This window comes from Neodiprion virginianus, chromosome 4 (assembly GCF_021901495.1).
Source record: "Neodiprion virginianus isolate iyNeoVirg1 chromosome 4, iyNeoVirg1.1, whole genome shotgun sequence".
Classification (NCBI taxonomy): Eukaryota; Metazoa; Arthropoda; class Insecta; order Hymenoptera; family Diprionidae; genus Neodiprion; species Neodiprion virginianus.
Genome location: NC_060880.1, coordinates 401,835 through 423,531, shown reverse-complemented (window position 1 = coordinate 423,531; position 21,697 = coordinate 401,835). Strand labels below are relative to the sequence as shown.

The 21,697-nt window shown below is 37.7% G+C and overlaps 1 protein-coding gene across 1 annotated transcript; it reads left to right on the top strand.

Moving 5' to 3' along the window:
• Positions 1-12,072: 12,072 nt before the first annotated feature.
• Positions 12,073-14,280, top strand: LOC124301975 (glycerate kinase-like). The gene is made up of 3 exons (XM_046757646.1): positions 12,073-12,342; positions 12,428-13,846; positions 13,918-14,280. Exons 1-3 carry the CDS (start codon positions 12,073-12,075, stop codon positions 14,278-14,280), a joined length of 2,052 nt encoding a protein of 683 aa, XP_046613602.1.
• Positions 14,281-21,697: the final 7,417 nt, after the last annotated feature.

The following is a 21,697-nucleotide window of genomic DNA, read 5'->3' as shown; positions in this document are numbered from 1 at the left end:
ATTTTAAACGAAACACACACACACACACACACACACATGCACGCACACGCTCACACGTACAGAGAGAGATACTTCGTTCACTTTTGTTCATAAACTGTAAACAATTTTCGATAAAATATTCTAAATTACCACTGTAACTGTTCATATGTACGCGTATTTTTTTGCAACGATGCAAGAAATATATATACATATATGTATTATATATATTGGTACAACTCGATGAAGAAAGTGTAGCGTGGTTATACACCTGAGGAATGTGCTCAAAATACTGTATTAAAGAGAAAAAAAAGTCTACTAAGGAAAAAAAAAAAAAATAAAAAAATAACTCGTCATCGTTTATGCAAAAAGAAGAAAAAACAAAAAAAAGAAAAAAATAATGCTCTACTCTTAAAGATTGGAGATTTATTATAACTTATTGATATTGTAAACTATATTGTCCTATATTATCTATTATCTACTTTAATGTCTATCTACACACTAACATGGATCTTTATAATCCTCTATTCGATGTTAATCTATTCTCTATTAACTTTTACTACATTAAACCCCTATTCTTAATAGAATTTTCTAATACCGTAGGAAAACCTAGCCAGCTGTTGTATCGCCGCGTGTATAAATTTCTACTCCCCGATGGAAAATTTGGGCAAAATTTCTTTTTCTTTACTTTTTCGTCACAATTCACACGTACAAATAACAATATCATCGACTCGCGTTGAAATTCGTAAATAATTAGACAAGCGATGATCAGATTCCCTGGACGACGACGATCGTACCAACCGTACGCACAAATTTCAAGATTTCGTTTTTGTCACTCTGACTTGTATAGTATAAGGTCGCTCAAAAATCTATGGCAATCATGTTTTTATAATTTATATTTTAACCCCGCCGTTATACATTCGCGGGGAATTCGCGACGCTCGTGACTTTACAACCGCATTTGTTGAAAAATCGACGTCTTCCACCTGCATTGGCATATTGGTATGCGCAGATATTGGCATTTTCAAGGGGCTATAACTCAATACCCGAGATACCGTATTTACGGTTATAGGACAACTTTGAACGTCGCTGCAGCGGTTGCAGGTGAAAGAATTGAATTTATTCTCGGTTTCGTAATAAGTAGGATCGATATTAACACAACCGTCAGCAATATTCGTGATTGCTCCGTTATGAGTTGTAACTTTTCTGCTCAACTAGTTTCTATTATTAATACGATATTACCACGATATTATCTCCCTCTCTCTCTCTCTCTCTCTCTCTCTCTCTCTTCGCATATACTACTTATATTTATATTATAAAAACTACGAGGAAGGGAACGAAAAAAATAAGGTAAAACTAAACACGCGCATAATCGTTGATCCGACACTGTGTTGTCTAATTTTATTCATTGAATTGTCTTGCTCAAGATATCGGCCACTGATCGCCATTGGCAAACAATACTAATAAAATACAATAAAAATGATAAATCTAACGTTATGTAAATCGCTCAAAACTCGGTGCCATGTTTAATATATTATTGCTTTGATATTCCCCACAGTCGATGTTGCCTACAGCTGGCTAGTAATGTACAATCTTATTATCTCGATAATTTTTCCTTATGCGTTACAGTTGTTTGTCTCAAGAACTGCATCACAATTTGCATCTGCGGTCAACTTGCTTCCATGCATCGTAGTTCGAACGCGGTGATAAGAGTAAAATTAAAAAAAAAAAAAAAAAAACAACATTCTTACCACGATCATTATTCCACCTGCGTTTTACTCGATTGTCGGCTGAATTTTCTTACACAGTTTCTTATTCATATTTGTATTCATTGCTAGGTAATTTTTCTAAAAAAAAAAAAGAAAGAAAAAAAAAATAAATCAATTCGAAACAACTTCAATCACCAACTTCCGCATTCGATTCGCCTCTCCGAACTTTGCTATGCGGATAACAACGTCAGCATTGTTCGTGCTTTCTGTGTCATCTTCTGCATCTAGTTTGATTGATTATAAACGCGTTTTTTCTTTTTATAAACATATACAACGTGATTTATGCGACGCGATGCAGCTGACAACGTTATTTATAATACGTGTGAAAATTTTGACGATTCCAAAGATCATTGCATTCATGGCCGAATGAATGAGATTAGCGTGACAAACAAGTGTAAAGCATTATAAACGAGTAAACCATTCAGTCAATTTGAAACGGGATGTGGTGACGGGAGTTGCACGGAGATCATAATTTATGCGGGCTTGGGTTAAGATTTAATCAAATTATACACGTCGCGTGGAAGTAAAATTTTGATAACTCTACTACTCGGTGGCCTAAGGTATATTTGTTGCAACTTCCCTGCGTCCGAGTTATCTTGGAAGGAAGAAACTAGAAAAAATATTTATAATTACGAGGAATAAGAGGAAGTAAAAAAATAAAAAGTCTAGCGAGGCCTAAAACAAAAATTAATAAACCAATTACATTGAGAATCTAAATAGAATTAATAAATTAATTATTAACTAAATATATAATAAACTATACGGATCGGTCTAAAGTCATTCGGCTTAGCTAGGGCAACGAGAATCTGTACATCAGTATTATATTTAAAAACAATACTTAAACATATATATATATATATATATATACACATACACATTATACATACACTGAATTGGTACGTATACTATACATATATCGCATGTTACATGTATATTGTATACATAAGACACACTCGCTATTCTATATATTGTATAATATACACGTAACGCAACGTAAAGCGAATGAATCGATCACTTCACTCACACGTGCTAAATTATAACGTCGATGTTGTCTGTTGTTAAGCAATGTTTTTATTCGGGGCATAAGAGGTTTTCGTATTTTATTAAATTTTTCCCAACGTGTTTCTGCATTAATGCAAACGGCCGTTTCGCCCGAGTATATCCGTTATAGAGCTCGCGGGCAAGGAAGATTTAATTGTTCTGCAATAAACTCACTGACAAGTTGCGTGATTACTCGGCATTATGAAACAACGGGAATATTATTTCTGATAAATACATAGATCGGGTGAGATTTTTACACGTCACTTGGGTGCTAGGCGGATGAAAATAGTCAGGGGTGTGCGATAATTTAGTTTGTGCGAATGGTACGGGAGTCGAGAGAATACAAAATACGAGAACTCTCTGCACCTCGGATATAAGAAATAAATGCCATTGAACTACTACGATAAACGTAATAGGGGTAAGAAGAAGAAGAAGACGAAAAAAGAAAAAAAAAGAAAAAAAAAAGAATCCAGTTGTAACACTCCGATATATAAATAATCCAATCGTCATTTATGAAAAATATACACCTGTATGTGCATATATAATCGATGTATGTATGCGTGTAAATATAAATAGTTTACATGCATATGCATACACACACACACACACACACACACACACACACACGCAGACAGGAACAAACACACATAACTGATATTGAAAACGTGAAATATTATATATATGTACATGATAATATATGACTATTTTCTTCTATGGATATTGTGAATGATTGATGTGCGTGTTACGTCGTCTACGTTCAAGGCACATTGCAATCGATGCGAAGAAAAATTGAAGAAAGCAAGACTATTATGAAAATAAAGTGGTAAATTGAAACAACCGTGTTCGCGTAGTAAGATTAAAGATAGGCTGAAAATTAATCACAACAGAATCGTTCGGTTTTGTTCGTTTTCCTGTTCACGTGTATAGCTGCAAAAAAGATTGCTTTTATCTTACATCAGCTGCATGGCAACGCATAATTTAATTTCACAAATAATTCGTAAAGAACGGTACCGCGATAGCAGTGTGCCTTAACGATAGCTGTCTCAACAGGCGAGTTACGCTAGAAAAAAATAAATAAATAAATAAACTCAACTAAAATACTAAAAATAACGGTGAAATGATTTAAAATGAAACAAAACAAAAAAAAAAAGAAAAAAAGAAGACTTTAAATTAAAAAAAAGCGTATGAAACAAATGTATGATGTGTAAGCCAAGTGCCTTGTGTTCTGGTAAAACTAGTCGTCGACTTCTATCTACGATATTGAAAAAAAGACATGATACTAACGGTAATGACGACGAAGACGACGACGGCGACGAAAACAACAACAACAACAACAACAACAACAACAATAATTACATTAATAATAATACTGAACGATTAAAAAGTTGATAAATTAAAAATAAAATATTAAAATCACTTTAATATATGTAAGTACTTGCCGAAATCAGTGCAAGACGTATACATGTGTGTTCTGAGTGGGGAGATCACGTAATATTCTTTGCTAATGCCTGAACTCATATATACCCATGTAAAAAGAAATTCAAGGTGAGGGTAAAAATAGAGAAAGATTGGAACATCGGAGGGTCACAATGTCAAATTTTTAAAGAAGCGATAATTCAATCTGTAGTATTTGAAAATGTTGAAAGTCGAAGTATGAAGAAGTAAAACGTTGGAAAGGTCAGAACATGGAACGACAAACTGTAGAATCGTCAGAATATCTCTCGATAATATGGAATCGTATAAAGATTCTCGATTCTGCTGTTCCATGTTCTGACCTTTCTATATTTTGTCTTTCTGTATTTTCGATTTTCTGTGCGTGAACTTTCCACATTTTTCAATTTTGCGAATTAGATTTTCGCGTCCATGAAAATCCCGTACTCTGTTCCTTTTATCAACCGGGAATTCTGTTGTCTTTTTTCACTCCTACCCAAAATTGAATCCGGTGAATCCTACATTTCGTTCAAATCGTTTGTCGCAAACACACGTCTAAATACGTAAGATTTTGCTTCCAACGCGTTTTCGGACGCGACACGTCAAAATCCACGTGACCGCATAACGAGTGAAAACCTGGCATCGGGGGCACAAAAATCGTTGCACCTACATCCATCCCCGCCCTTGTAAAATTGATCGTGGGTACTTCTATTATCTGCCCAACTATGCGTTGCGATCGGATAAATTTACCACATTACATATTCACGGATGATAAAGGTACACCTACTTATATGTAAGCTATAGAACACGTAAGATGTTGGATAAGTTCTGAATCATCGACACTTGAATTACTGTAATATACATATTACATAAATATATCGCGTACCAACTCGGTAGAGTGACAAGTGAGTGCTAGCGTGCTAGTTTAGTTCCGTCTAGAAGAATGAATGCTTGCTATTTTCATTATTTTCTTTCCTACTTCCCTTACCTTCACTTTCTTCCTATCACTTCCCTTCATTTCTCTAAGGAAAACACGAGGAAAAACATTTAGCATAGGTACCCCTGAACAAAGGGGTCTTTTTCATTCAATGCAGGAATTGTTTCCGCGTTGTGATAAAATATATTTAATGTCTTTTCTAATCTTTATTCTATGTTTGAAAAAGAATAAGTAAATAAAAAAATAAAAATAATAATAAAAAATTGATAATATAAAAATTGAAGAAAATAAATGAATGAAAATTATACTATTACCATATATATATATATAAACCTTAGCTATCTTTACAAGGAATTGATGTACATAATTACGATTCTATAGTCACTAAGAATGCTGAGAGCTTTTCCGAGATGACAGAACCTGGAATACACCCGTGCGTGTATTTTTGTTACCGTTACTTTATTTTAAACTTGCATTAAATTACAGAATGAATTCATAATCATTATCGTTAATTTTATTATTATTATTATTATTCTCGGTTTTATTGACGTTGTTGTTGTTGTTGCTGTTGTTGTTGTTGTTGTTGTTGCTGTTGTTGTTATCCTTAGTATAATTTTCACCAGTGTCCACACTGCTACCGATTGCTATCATTACTGGCAATGTGCTTAAAATCTTGAGCACCACAATATCCTTCAATTCTCGCGAATCTAGGTACGTAGGTACTTACGTGGCAATTGAAATTTAACTGGAGAACCGAAAATATTAATTCTGTACCGTAATTTTTATGATTTGAAAAATCTTTGCACGTCGGTTTTCTTTCTTTTTTTTTTATTTATTTTTATCCCTAAAAATTGGATCGCCTGATTCGTGCCAATAAAGATTTTGAAAGCATCAAAACTGTAACATAATTACATGTATGTATGTAGATAAAATCGAGGAAATAAAGACAAAGAAAAATAATAAGACGAAACTGTTATACCTGAGAAAAACTGCGTGTAATGAATTACGTGCAGTTGCGCATAAGAATATGGATGAAAAAGGCCCCTACATTGACAATCCTGTAGTTAGGAATTAGATGAATATAATATCTATCTATCAGTGTGTCAGTTGTATGAATGCATACTGCGAAAGTATTAAGTCGTAAGCTACTTATACCTACGGAATAATTACACCCGGTATATCCGCGTATTAAATAATATTGTAGTTCCTCGTATAAGATATTTTCTTGTCATTCTAATATAATATAATATAATATAATATAATATTATATACATACATATATATATATACATATATGTATGTATGTATAATTGAACATGTTATTGTTAATTGTGCGTAGTGCAAAATATAAACAATCATTATAAGCGGACATAATCAAATTTGTGTATTTGTATGAAATGAATAACTATAAATATATATGCAAATACTATGTGACTACTAAATCTTTGTTTATATCTTTCTCTACTCGAATGCTGATGTATAATTATATATATATATATGTGTGTGTGTGTGTGTGTGTGCGCGTGTGTGGGTGGGGGGTATATCTGGCACATGCATGTATGTATGCATATACGTATGTATACCTACCATTTACTGTAATATACACTGTAAAAAAAAGTAATATCCTTCCTACTTGACGTGAATTTCTATAGCTATATTTTACTCCGTGTATTTATAAACCGTAATCAACCGGAAATATAAACGAGAGAGAAAAATTCTTATAACGGCCGCGCTGATATGTCGTATATTGCAAAGGTGAAAATACGCGAATAAGAAATTCTGACAACTTGTATTGGCGCGCAAAGTTGATTAATATGAGAAAAAAATTGCAGAATAATCAATCCGCGTACAACAAATCTAGTTTCACCGTATCCTAAGTATGATTTTAGGAATACGTATTATTACATTCATTGTTGTATTATATACATATGTATTTTGTATATATACGTACATATATACATATATATAAAATACATAAAACTTAATAATTACAGTTTAAAGAATTGAGCACAATCACTGTGAGCGAAAAGAAATTGAATGAAGCTAGAAACCGAATGAGATAAACGGAAAATGATCTTCACGAATCCTCGGTGAACGTGTAACGTCGTATTATAGACTTGAAAATACTCGTTACTTAAAACTTATTAATCATTGATCATGTTCAGGTTGGAAAAGCAATTGATCATTTCCTTATACGAGCGTATAAACGAAGACTAAAAAATTTCGACGTTTCGTCGTCGATAATAATTATATTATATACCTACCTGGAGTGTGTTGTACCTATATTCGGGTATTCTTGATAAATATTATACCTATATTACACGTAACTCTCGTTAGCAGAGATCGTATTATAAATCTCTATTCAAATGATTATAATGCACAAGACCGTTCAACAATAAGTATAGTGCCAATAAATTGAGACTAATCAAATCCTTCAATCAAACCGTTTGCGATCCTACATTATGTATACCTATACACACACACACACACACACACACACACACACACACACACACACACACACACACACACACACACACACACACACATATATATATATATATATATATATATATATATATATATATATATATATATGTATATATATATATATATGTATACATAAATAATATATTATTATACAACGGCGTTGCAACCCGGATGGGCGAGAGTCTGCGCGTAAAGATCCGCGTACTTGAAAGATTTTACACAACAGAAACGCAGGACTTTGGCCGATTGTTTGATATTTCATCCATCCCCGCATCCGTAAGGTAGTGAATGTATTTGGGTCGGGGCTTCGACACTGAGACGAGTCCCCGTATCTACCCCCAGGTTGGGAAAGGCTGCTCTATGTTATCGCGATTACATAATGTTACTTGAACGATGTACGACGGTATAAATTGACGACTCGCTGCCGAACCGCGGCGAACGTGTAGCATGCAATAATACATGTATAAATAACACGATTAACTTACTAAATTGTGTGTCATATAACTACATACATCATACCCTTTGCTGTAGTAACGATTTCGGGTTCGCTTCGTGGTTAACAAATTATAGGTACCTATGGTAATGTTAGAAGTCAATAATCTATGTTATAGCAGAGGAAAACACACTCTATTCATTGTACTATACATACGAAAATAAATACACTGGCCGAAGCTTGAATCAAAATGGTGGTATAGAGATGAAGATTTGACAAAAGAAATTAATGAAAATTAATATTAATAGTATTAATAACATCATCAACAACAACAACAACATTAACAATAATAATAAAGATAATAATAATAACAATAATAACAATAATGGTAATTGTAATAGTAATAATAATAATAATGATGATGATGATGATGATGATATTACCAACGACAACAACAACAACAGTATTTATAATAATACCTATAGCGTAGTGGCAAAAGAAAAAGAACGCGAGTCTCGTGTGTATAATGTAAGGAATTAAACAGTATTAAGTAATATACCGGTGTATATTGACATGCATAAGTGGTATGTAAAAGAGCACGTACGCGAATGCACGGGAGATAAATTAAGAGAATCCCATTTTAATAAACAATAAATTCTCAGAGTAATATTATACACTCACATAATATACGTACATACATACATATTGTAACCAAGGGCTGGACATTATTTTCTGATAATACATACCCCTATGGTTTCTCATACGTATGTAACTCCGTACTTTCTATTAAATGTGAATATTCGGTGTAGGAGATACGTTGCGTTGGAATACTTTTCTTGCCCGAGTGAGGAAAAATAACTCAAAAGTATAATATTAAAGTTTTCAACATTCGTCGGTAACGTTCCTTAAGGTTTACGAATTGAAATTCTTCATGCGATACACGGTAGGAAATCGATGTTAACTGTTCAATGTTGAGTGAAAGGGGCGAATGCAATGAAATTCAAAGTTTCAATTACTTTTAAATTATAATATTAATAATAATAATAATAATGATAATAATAATAACAACAACAATTATAACATTAATAATAGTATTAACAGTAATTGCATAAAAAATAAAAACAATCTTATTTCTGTCCAGCCTTGCAGTGCGAAGTTGTTGAAAACCATTCTCTGAGTATACTGTCACTTTTACAATCTACTCTCTCGATGCCTGTAAAGTATTCGATAGTGTTATAATACACGCGGAATCACGTGGAATCTTTAATGGAGATGATGGTTTTTTCGAGTAAAGAATGAAAAACAAAAAACATAAAGTAACGAATCAATAAACGTCTGACATATCAAACACATGATGCTTCTGACAGGAAACTACAGCAATACTCTTTCCGCTCAATATGGATAATAAAAGTATAGAATTAACGTAAAACGAAAGAAATAAAAACAAAAAAAAGAACCTTTTCGCAAGTGAAGAAGGGCCCTAGATATTGTAGAAGCTATAGAGTAGAGTTAAAACACGCGGAACTTGAAAACGCAAGTCCGGAGCTGTTTTGAGTACTTGGTATACGGATTGCGAAATTATTGCCAATGTGAATTCCTGATCCTGTTAAGCATCAGTTCGTACGAATGTCGGTCCTTCCCGTTTTCTTTCCACCTCACTCTCTGTACTAAGTACTTAAAATTACTCCTTATACTTTATAGAAAATAACCCTCACGCAATATTCGTTCGGATTTTCTATCGTTAAGTGTAATGGACTACTACTTACCGTATTATTAAATGTATAATCTGTATGCCTTTACCGTGTAGCACTTCATTGACTGTGAAGAGTATATCTTTGAGCTAGGCTAGATGTGAAAGATACACGCATAATATATGCGCCATCGTTGCAATTAGGTAACAACATCCGATAAATGAAATCCGGATGGAAACGAAGCGATCGAGTTTGCTTCCGACAACGGAGATGAAAGACTTTGATTGTCGATACGAGTAATACCTTGTTATACCTGTACGATTGCAGGGCGTAAATAAAAAAAAAAAAAACGACAAAAACAAAAGAAAGATAATAAGGTCATTGCGTATACAATGACTCTGTTACCCTGTAATATGATTGCCATAATTATGTTTTGTATACGGACTATATAACGTTATTCTTTCATTACTAACATTATAGAAATATGAAGCATTACTATAAAACACACACGCACACACACACTCACACACACACACACAAACACACGCACGCACCCCAGAGTTCGTGGATGGATTATTCACGAGCCTTGTGTCGAACTCATCTCGTAAGTAGTGTGGAACGAACAATGTTAGTTTATAAAAAATTTGCCTCCTATATAATATGACGTGCGAGGAGAATGACATCCTGTAACTATAATACGTAGGGAATACTGCGAGGACCTATGTTGCAGTGGAGAATGATTGTGAGTCATTTAAATAATTGTTACACGGATTTTCTATATATTATGGTATAACTAATGATTAATATATTATATGTATATTGAGATGATATTATTACAGACCTATTGACTAATGTAAGCCTAGTATTTTAGATAAAATGGAATTTCAAGAGTTTGCTGATATGAAATTGAATTCGTTCAATTTTTTTATCAAAGTATCGAATATTGTATGAAGAGCGGGCTAACCGATGCTTGTTTGGAGTGGCACTCTTGATTATCATGGTGCTACCATGGGGGGGGGGGGGGGGGGGAGGGAGGGCATGATGAATATGAGAAAGTGTCATTTCAAGTAATTCACGTAAACCACTAGAAAATTTTGAGTGAAAAAAACAATGCGAAATTTGCAAAAAAAAGGTAAAAAAAAAAAAAAGAAAACAAAACAAAACAAAAAAAATGTATTTTCTCACTCTCGCCGCAAGGTGAACGTTCACGCTACATCTTACTTGCTACGAAACTTGGATATAATATTATTACATAAGATTACTGTATAATTGTAACGAAAATTGTTTTTCCAAACGATGTGGTATTTTTATTGTAGATATTATTATATACATACGTATATACGTATATACACATATATGTGTGTGTGTGTATGTATGTATGTATGTATATATATATATATATATATATACATAACAAATAAAGTCATGATTCATTGTATATTCAAATTGCCCTTCGTGTCATGATCTTTTCCAGAATTACCTTAATTGTACAACTTCTGTAATCTATTTGATGATAACACGGAACTTGTCGTATTTTTTTGAAAGATGTTTTTGCCAAAGGTAGGCAAAAACACTTAATAATTGATGACAGTAAAATCGCTGACGAGAAATATGATGATTCACTTTTCACCATCAAATTTGTGCCTTCAGATTCTGATCGCGTACTGACGTGGAAAAAGGTATGATCCACAGCATTTCATGTGCCAAGAAAAATACAAGACAGTAAACGCTACAAATCTGTTGCAAAAATGAGCCAACTTGTTTCCTATAAACGTTTAGGCCTGCAGGTTTAGAATTTAAAAGCTATTTATTTTACGAATACTTCACCTGACAACATATCGAAATTACTGCCGGATTATAAATTTGACACAACCGATCGCCTGTGTGTAGTTTTCAGCAATTGGCGATCCTCACAGGTACAACGCGTGGACTCGCTTATCGTTGGCGGTGTCCTTTAATTTGCTCGGACTTTGGGTGCCTGCTTGTACGCAACCCGTTTCACAACACTACGGCATGCAATATTCCGTTTCTTGCCTAACTGTAGGCAATTCGGTAGGCGCAGCATCTGCAGGTTTGAAATTAAACAGGTTTAACAGTATGTAATGAAACCCGAGTGGAAAAGATTGAGCATCGAGAAAACGATACTGACGATACTTTACAAACTCATCCCCATTCCGATAACTGTCAAATTGTAACCTAGTAATTTTGAACATCTTGAAATAAACACAAGTATAAAAATGTACGTGCATTTTTCAAATTTCTCATAACCGGATCTTCGAATGAGTAAACCGGAACCTGTGCCAACATGTTACCCAAAAAGTTACAGTCGAAACGTAAGAAACCAAAAAAAAAGAGAGCCCAATTGGATCCAGCGGAAGCGTTGGCAAGAAATCACAAGAGGCAAGAGAGCTTGAAGAAGCGAACAACGAAGGTGGAAGAAATTAACGAAATATTAACTAAACGTAAAGCGGAACGAACTGAGAAAAAAAACGCGTCGAGGGATGCGGAAATAAAATTGTACGAAAATGAAGTCAAGAATCGGAGCAAAACTATTCAGGAAAAGAGAATGATACAGGCAGGTGATACCTGACTAAAAGTGATTCCGTCGTTGTATTTCGTTTCAAATCCTAACGTCGGAGTAAGATAAAAATTAATTTTAGATCCGCGAGGACATGAAGTCCATCCTCGTTGCGGGCCTGGATAAAGTAAACGCGCTAAAGGTGGTCGGCGATAAGGTGAAACTGGAGGGCTCGACGATGACGATAAACGGCTCGAAGTACAAGCTGAAGAGCAACGTGCACATGGTGGGCTGGGGTCGGGAGACGTTGATGCTGGGCGCGTCGTTGGAAAAGCTGATCGGCAAACACCTCAGGAAAGGTTTCCTGGTAGTGCCGAGGGGGTCGGTATCCGGTATGTGGGACAATCCGCTCTGGTTCCCAGCTCTGAACAGCAGGATCACCTTCCTCGAAGGTGGCTCGATGGGTATGCCGAACGAGAAGTCGGTCGAGGCGACGCGCGGGATCGCCGACTACTGCAAAAAGCTAAGAAAGGCCGACATACTCGTCGTCGTTCTCTCAGGTGGAACCGAAGCCCTCCTCAACTGTCCCAAGGGGGCGATTAGACTCGAGGAAGTCGAGGAGGTCCTTTCGATCCTGAAAACCGCCAAGGCGACTCCCATGGAGATTGACGCTGTTCGGCGCAAGCTGTCCGCCGTTTTCGGTGGCGAACTCGCCCGGCTGGCCTATCCAGCTAAAGTCGTCACCCTGGTGATGTCGGACGTTCCGGGGAATCTGCCTCACCTCGTTGCGGGATCGCCGACCGTTAACGATCCCGGCAAAGACGCGGCCCTGGCGGTAGTCAGGAAGTACAAACTGGAGGAAAGCCTGCCGCCCGCCGTCAGGGAGGTCTTGCACGAAAGGCCCCCGGTTAAGGACCCCCTCGTCGACGAGAATTACAAGTTCAAATTCGTCGATTATCACGTTCTGGCTGACACCGGGGACGCGATTCGGGGGATGACGGACGCCGCGTTCAGGCTCGGCTTGGTCCCCGTCAGTCTCAGTTCCACGGTCGTTGGGCCCGTCCGCGAAGTGAGCCGGGCCTACGCCCAGGTCACGGCCTTGATGATCCTCGCTGCCGAGGGGAAAATCAGTAAACTTGAGATGTACGACGCTATGAAGTTCGACCGGGTCCTGCCTCTGAGCGAGGAAAAGATCAGGGAAATATTTCCTAGCAAGGAGAGGTGGGGACTTGGGCTGTGCCTCCTAAGTGGCGGGGCTCCGAACGCTGATTTGAGTGAGGAGAGCAGGACTGGGCCCAACCAGGATCTGGCGTTGTACTTTTCCCTTGACTGGTACCTCAAAGTCAAGGAAAATCCGATCCTGAACGACTACGTCGTCTGGTTCCTGGGCGGAAGTACCGACGGAATCGACGGAAACACCAAAGCGGCTGGCGCCTACGGATACGGCAGTCTTGGACCGGCGGTATTCAAACGCTACAAGGAGCTGACCCTGGAAGAATCGGCGTTGGATATAAAAGTACGTGGAATGCTTCGGGCGGATCCAGAGAGCCAGGAAACGCGGGTAAACATAAACGCGTCAATTAATTTTTCAAATAAAAAACGATTCTTCGACGACGGGCACGAATGTTTCAGAATGCTGTCAGGAGGTACGAGAGCCTCCGCGATGAGCTTTCCAGGGTTTCCGCAATTCTTCCAGACAGAGTTCTGAGGGAACGGAATGCGAACTTCATGTTCACGAACATCAACGACGGTGACGAGCTCCTGAATCTCGGTTATACGTACACGAACGTTTGTGATCTCCACATAATACGTATCGCTCGGTACCAATGCAGCTGCAACGGACAGTGTCTAGCACCCAGAGAGGAGCTACCTTCCCCGAAAGAACTTTGCCGGGATGAAAAGTGCGCCGCGAACCGAACGGTACCGAAAATTGTAGTGCCGCCAAGAAATCAGTGCTGCGCGAGATCGACTGGGCCAAAGTTAAAAATTTACTAACGACTTACGATGGTGTCATGTACTGCTCATGTTGTCGATCAATGCTGAATTTAAAATAAAATAAAAAAAAAAAGGAAATCAACCAACCGCTCTGTGTTCAGCGATTCAACGTCGGACGAGTCGTTCAACTTGTGCTTTTCAACAGGGAGCGACACAATTCGAAGGTACGGATCTAGATACTTCTGAATAATAATTATACTTTTGCTGCTATTTTCCCACTTTTCGGCTGAAAACTTTCAAATCACTGATCTTCCGGCGCCCATAGACATAAGAAATGGTTGCAGCGAATATCGCAGTTTCAATACACGATCAAACATATTGGTCCCAAAATGGACCTCATATTTACATAAGTGCGACGTATAAAATATTATTAAAGAATGAAACAATCTTTGAAAATGCAATCATTTCTTTGAACACAAGTTCCAACGTAAAGGGTGTAGTTTCGATCGGCGCCCTCCTCCTCTCATTCTCGGTGTTGAAATCTGACAAAGATGAGCTGAAACATTCCACAAAGGTTAAAAAAGCCCTCTTTGTTCAAGCACACGAAGAAACTCCTTCATTTTTTAGCTGTGACTATTGATTCGCTGCTCGCAAGAAGTTTAGATTCGTCGCAATTACTTTGACTAGCAGCATCACGTCGAAGCCGGTTCTGGATAAATCCATTCCGTCGCGTTCCGAAACCTAACGAACTTCAGCAAAGGGAAAAAGTTTTCTTGACGTGCCTTGTGCCAAGTCTAGTTCTGTATCTTCCAAATTTAATTAGGTGCTCCCTTAGACGTAGACAATTTACGAAACACAGTCACAGATCTCATCCCACGTGACAAAATATGGCTCAATCCAATTGGAATTGTGTGTGATTTGAAAGTCAGAAATAAATAACTCGACGCGGTGATCATAATGGGTAAGATAAATTCATCGTCAAGCGGCACCCTCTGCCTCCTACCCAGTGTTACGTTCTAAGAGGAAGTTGCGAGTTGATTCTGATACGCTACCGTACCTTTGACTAACTTGTTTCGATGTATACGAATCTCGGAAATATCACTCACTCCTAATAATGAATATAACTATTCTGCTCAATCAAACGTAGATAATATACGCAAGTTAACATTTATCCATAAAAATAAATACTTTAGTGTTTATAATTTTATGCGAAGAAAATCTGCCGTCTCAGATATCCAGTATTTTGTCTCTTTCATTCTTTAACATTTTTTGGTCCTTCCAGTCGGATCCTTTGGTCGTTGGAGTTTTTTCATAAAACAAGCAACACTTCTGTACCTTGTGGTTATCGGTGAAGTAAACTGGCTCAACCTAAAGGCAATGATGAACACCCTGGACCAGGACCAGCGGCTTATAATTCTTTCAGGTATGGAGTTCTTTATAGAAGTGGGGACGGAAGGAGGTCGTTCATTTCCTCTATCACAGTTACGTGATATTTTTATTAACGTTATACCTTCGCACTTTCGAAACATATTAACCTCGTTTACACAAAAAGTGAACCAAAAGTAGCTTCAAGTCCAACATTTCACTTACTCATGATGGAGACACGATTGATTTCTGTTACCAGTTTTAATCTATGTACCTGTACCTGGAAGTTAACAATGTTAATCGGATTATTTTTTAATAATACTTTTTATGCGGTAAATATAATAAGTTATATAATTATTGTTTCGGTGTTACAGTTTAACAATCAATTGTATACATACACATTAGATTACAACAATTTAGCATAAAATGCTCCAGCAGTAGATGAATGGTAATAAAAGTGATACACTTGCGGTGTAAAATTAAGAGTATAGCAGCTACAATAAATTGAAAAAAATTATGAAAACTAGCTCAATTTCATTATGTAGATACATAATTACGAATACATTACAAATGCACGGGTTGATGCGTATTTGCAAGCACATGGATAAAGCCTTTGCGTTCCTCATTCTTGGGTAGAGAGGATTTTAATTTGCCACGAGCTCACTCTGAAAGATTTTTGCACACTATTCACAGTAAATCAGAGGAGCAGTATTCAACGTTTTGTATCTTGTTTGATGGTCACCAAAAGTTAAGGCCATGCTATCCTACAAAAGGAAAACTTTTCTGGGGAAAAGAAGTCAGACTATTACAATCTCGATACGTGATTCCGTATCAACTATGAAAGGGCTTATAATTTCCTGAATGTTAATGAGTTTTACGGATTATTTTAATTGCGTTATATTGATATTTTATTCATTTTGATCCAGCTTACACGAAATTGTGACATTATGATATCCATGAATGGGAAATCGTATTACTACAAGAGTGCGTTGCGGCTGTGCGAGGACAAAAACTTGAGCTACGTTTGGAAACTACAAGAATCACTACCTGGATAGGAATTCTTCAAATTATGGTACAGAAAATGCATAAGAAACACCTATCTCTTCATATTATACTGAGATGTTTTGTGTTATACTTTATAATATTTTTTGACATCTTTTGGGCGGTCGCTTTAATTTTATTCTTCGACTTATTTGATAACTGCACACTGACACATAAACAGTTGTATTAGAAGTATGGCAGATTGATAAAATATAAAACTTGGTAGTTAGGTGATTGTGATTTTTTTTCATGCCCTTATTGCAGTCCCCTCACCAAATTCCACGCATTTTGGTCAGAACTTTTGTTCCGTTGTTCCGATCGGTGTGCGTGGTTTTCTTTTTTTTTGTGACATAGTGCCGTACAGAAATGTCGAAAAATTTGAACAGAAAATATTTCGTTTCTTGGTTGTATCTCGCGATCCGCTGCTCGTGACGCATTGAGACTACGCCGGAACAGATCCTCTCGCAAAATAACATCAGCATGGTGCAACAAACAATTTATTCGGGCACTTTCAAAATCGCAAATATTTTCGGGAATATTGCGAAGGGAGACTGGCTTGCTTTTTACCAAACTTTAGACCGAAAATTTTTAGTCTTAGATTCGATTTGTATGACGCTTTCTAGACAAACCGAAGCCCCAGGAAGTCAGAAAACGAAGCGAAATTAGCCTGGGATCAACAGCTAAGAAGTTACGATGGAAAAAGCACCAACTGAAAAATGTCGAAAACTCAGGTTCTCGTTTTTCGGCTCCAACTCTTCATACGTTGCTCGCAGCGTATCGGGACTGCGCCCAATCGATTTCTCTGGCAAAATTACGTCGGAATAGCGCCAGAAAGAATTTATTCCGGCACTTTCGAAAATCGCGAAAATTTTCGCCAAAAATACAAAGGGGTTAACCTTCCTCTTTTTTTGACCTAAAAATTTTTCGTCTCAGAATTGATTCGTATGACTCTTTCCCGACCAATTGGACCCCCGGGAAATCAGAAAACGCAGCAAAAGGAGCGTGGGATCAACGGGAGAGAAGATACGAGGAAAAAAGCACCTGCTGAAAAATGTCGAAAATTCAGGTTTTCGTTTTTTGGCTGTAACTTTCGATGCGTTGATCGCAGCGTATTGGGACTGCGCCCAATCGATTTCTCTCGCAAAATTACGTCGGAATAGTGCCACAATTAATTTATTCCAACACTTTTGAAAATCGCGAAAATTTTCGCCAAAAATACAAAGGGGTAAACCTTCCTTTTTTTTTGACCAAAAAATTTTTCGTCTCAGAATTGATTCGTATGACTCTTTCCCGACCAATTGGACCCCCTGAAACTCAGAAAACGCAGCAGAAGGAGCGTGGGATCAACGGAAGAGAAGATACGAGGAAAAAAGCACCTGCTGAAAAATGTCGAAAATTCAGGTTTTCGTTTTTTGGCTGTAACTTTCGATGCGTTGATCGCAGCGTATTGGGACTGCGCCCAATCGATTTCTCTCGCAAAATTACGTCGGAATAGTGCCACAATTAATTTATTCCAACACTTTTGAAAATCGCGAAAATTTTCGCCAAAAATACAAAGGGGTAAACCTTCCTTTTTTTTTGACCAAAAAATTTTTCGTCTCAGAATTGATTCGTATGACTCTTTCCCGACCAATTGGACCCCCTGAAACTCAGAAAACGCAGCAGAAGGAGCGTGGGATCAACGGAAGAGAAGATACGAGGAAAAAAGCACCTGCTGAAAAATGTCGAAAATTCAGGTTTTCGTTTTTTGGCTGTAACTTTCGATGCGTTGATCGCAGCGTATTGGGACTGCGCCCAATCGATTTCTCTCGCGAAATTACGTCGAAATAGCGCCAGAAAGAATTGATTCCAGCACTTTTGAAAATCGCGAAAATTTTCGCCAAAAATACAAAGGGGTTAACCTTCCTTTTTTTCTGACCAAAAAATTTTTCGTCTCAGAATTGATTCGTATGACTCTTTCCCGACCGATTGGACCCCCTGAAACTCAGAAAACGCAGCAAAAGGAGCGTGGGATCAACGGAAGAGAAGATACGAGGAAAAAAGCACCTGCTGAAAAATGTCGAAAATTCAGGTTTTCGTTTTTTGGCTGTAACTTTCGATGCGTTGATCGCAGCGTATTGGGACTGCGCCCAATCGATTTCTCTCGCAAAATTACGTCGAAATAGCGCCAGAAAGAATTGATTCCAGCACTTCTGAAAATCGCGAAAATTTTCGCCAAAAATACAAAGGGGTTAACCTTCCTTTTTTTTTGACCAAAAAATTTTTCGTCTCAGAATTGATTCGTATGACTCTTTCCCGACCAATTGGACCCCCAGAAACTCAGAAAACGCAGCAAAAGGAGCGTGGGATCAACGGGAGAGAAGATACGAGGAAAAAAGCACCTGCTGAAAAATGTCGAAAATTCAGGTTTTCGTTTTTTGGCTGTAACTTTCGATGCTTTGATCACAGCGTATTGGGACTGCGCCCAATCGATTTCTCTCGCAAAATTACGTCGGAATAGCGCCAGAAAGAATTGATTCCAGCACTTTTGAAAATCGCGAAAATTTTCGCCAAAAATACAAAGGGGTTAACCTTCCTTTTTTTTTGACCAAAAAATTTTTCGTCTCAGAATTGATTCGTATGACTCTTTCCCGACCAATTGGACCCCCAGAAACTCAGAAAACGCAGCAAAAGGATCGTGGGATCAACGGGAGAGAAGATACGAGGAAAAATGCACCTGCTGAAAAATGTCGAAAATTCAGGTTTTCGTTTGTTGGCTGTAACTTTCGATGCGCTGATCGCAGCGTATTGGGACTGTGCCCAATCGATTTCTCTCGCAAAATTACGTCGAAATAGTACCTGAAAGAATTGATTCCAGCACTTTTGAAAATCGCGAAAATTTTCGCCAAAAATACAAAGGGGTTAACCTTCCTTTTTTTTTGACCAAAAAATTTTTCGTCTCAGAATTGATTCGTATGACTCTCTCCCGACCAATTGGACCCCAAGGAACTCAGAAAACGCAGCAAAAGGATCGTGGGATCAACGGGAGAGAGGATACGAGGAAAAAAGCACCTGCTGAAAAATGTCGAAAATTCAGGTTTTCGTTTTTTGGCTGTAACTTTCGATGCGCTGATCGCAGCGTATTGGGACTGCGCCCAATCGATTTCTCTTGCAAAATTTCGTCGGAATAGTGCCACAATTAATTTATTCCAGCACTTTTGAAAATCGCGAAAATTTTCGCCAAAAATACAAAGGGGTTAACCTTCCTTTTTTTTTGACCAAAAAATTTTTCGTCTCAGAATTGATTCGTATGACTCTTTCCCGACCAATTGGACCCCCAGGAACTCAGAAAACGCAGCAAAAGGAGCGTGGGATCAACGGGAGAGAAGATACGAGGAAAAAAGCACCTGCTGAAAAATGTCGAAAATTCAGGTTTTCGTTTTTTGGCTGTAACTTTCGATGCGCTGATCGCAGCGTATTGGGACTGCGCCCAATCGATTTCTCTCGCATAATTTCGTCGGAATAGTGCCACAATCAATTTATTCCAGCACTTTTGAAAATCGCGAAAATTTTCGCCAAAAATACAAAGGGGTTAACCTTCCTCTTTTTTTGACCAAAAAATTTTTCGTCTCAGAATTGATTCGTATGACTCTTTCCCGACCAATTGGACCCCCGGGAACTCAGAAAACGCAGCAAAAGGAGCGTGGGATCAACGGGAGAGAAGATACGAGGAAAAAAGCACCTGCTGAAAAATGTCGAAAATTCAGGTTTTCGTTTTTTGGCTGTAACTTTCGATGCGCTGATCGCAGCGTATTGGGACTGCGCCCAATCGATTTCTCTCGCAAAATTTCGTCGGAATAGTGCCACAATCAATTTATTCCAGCACTTTTGAAAATCGCGAAAATTTTCGCCAAAAATACAAAGGGGTTAACCTTCCTCTTTTTTTGACCAAAAAATTTTTCGTCTCAGAATTGATTCGTATGACTCTTTCCCGACCAATTGGACCCCCGGGAACTCAGAAAACGCAGCAAAAGGAGCGTGGGATCAACGGGAGAGAAGATACGAGGAAAAAAGCACCTGCTGAAAAATGTCGAAAATTCAGGTTTTCGTTTTTTGGCTGTAACTTTCGATGCGTTGATCGCAGCGTATTGGGACTGCGCCCAATCGATTTCTCTCGCAAAATTACGTCGGAATAGTGCCACAATTAATTTATTCCAACACTTTTCAAAATCGCGAAAATTTTCGCCAAAAATACAAAGGGGTAAACCTTTCTTTTTTTTTGACCAAAAAACTTTTCGTCTCAGAATTGATTCGTATGACTCTTTCCCGACCAATTGGACCCCCTGAAACTCAGAAAACGCAGCAAAAGGAGCGTGGGATCAACGGAAGAGAAGATACGAGGAAAAAAGCACCTGCTGAAAAATGTCGAAAATTCAGGTTTTCGTTTTTTGGCTGTAACTTTCGATGCGTTGATCGCAGCGTATTGGGACTGCGCCCAATCGATTTCTCTCGCAAAATTACGTCGGAATAGTGCCACAATTAATTTATTCCAACACTTTTGAAAATCGCGAAAATTTTCGCCAAAAATACAAAGGGGTAAACCTTCCTTTTTTTTTGACCAAAAAATTTTTCGTCTCAGAATTGATTCGTATGACTCTTTCCCGACCAATTGGACCCCCTGAAACTCAGAAAACGCAGCAAAAGGAGCGTGGGATCAACGGAAGAGAAGATACGAGGAAAAAAGCACCTGCTGAAAAATGTCGAAAATTCAGGTTTTCGTTTTTTGGCTGTAACTTTCGATGCGTTGATCGCAGCGTATTGGGACTGCGCCCAATCGATTTCTCTCGCAAAATTACGTCGGAATAGTGCCACAATTAATTTATTCCAACACTTTTGAAAATCGCGAAAATTTTCGCCAAAAATACAAAGGGGTAAACCTTCCTTTTTTTTTGACCAAAAAATTTTTCGTCTCAGAATTGATTCGTATGACTCTTTCCCGACCAATTGGACCCCCTGAAACTCAGAAAACGCAGCAAAAGGAGCGTGGGATCAACGGAAGAGAAGATACGAGGAAAAAAGCACCTGCTGAAAA

What these genes read in the sequence shown, in the direction of transcription:
- LOC124301975 (XM_046757646.1), top strand. Translation starts at nt 12,073, where the DNA reads ATGTTACCCAAAAAGTTACAGTCGAAACGTAAGAAACCAAAAAAAAAG. An exon ending in AGGAAAAGAGAATGATACAG is followed by an intron (nt 12,343 to 12,427) that starts GCAGGTGATACC and finishes AATTAATTTTAG; the next exon opens with ATCCGCGAGGACATGAAGTC. An exon ending in CAGAGAGCCAGGAAACGCGG is followed by an intron (nt 13,847 to 13,917) that starts GTAAACATAAAC and finishes CGAATGTTTCAG; the next exon opens with AATGCTGTCAGGAGGTACGA.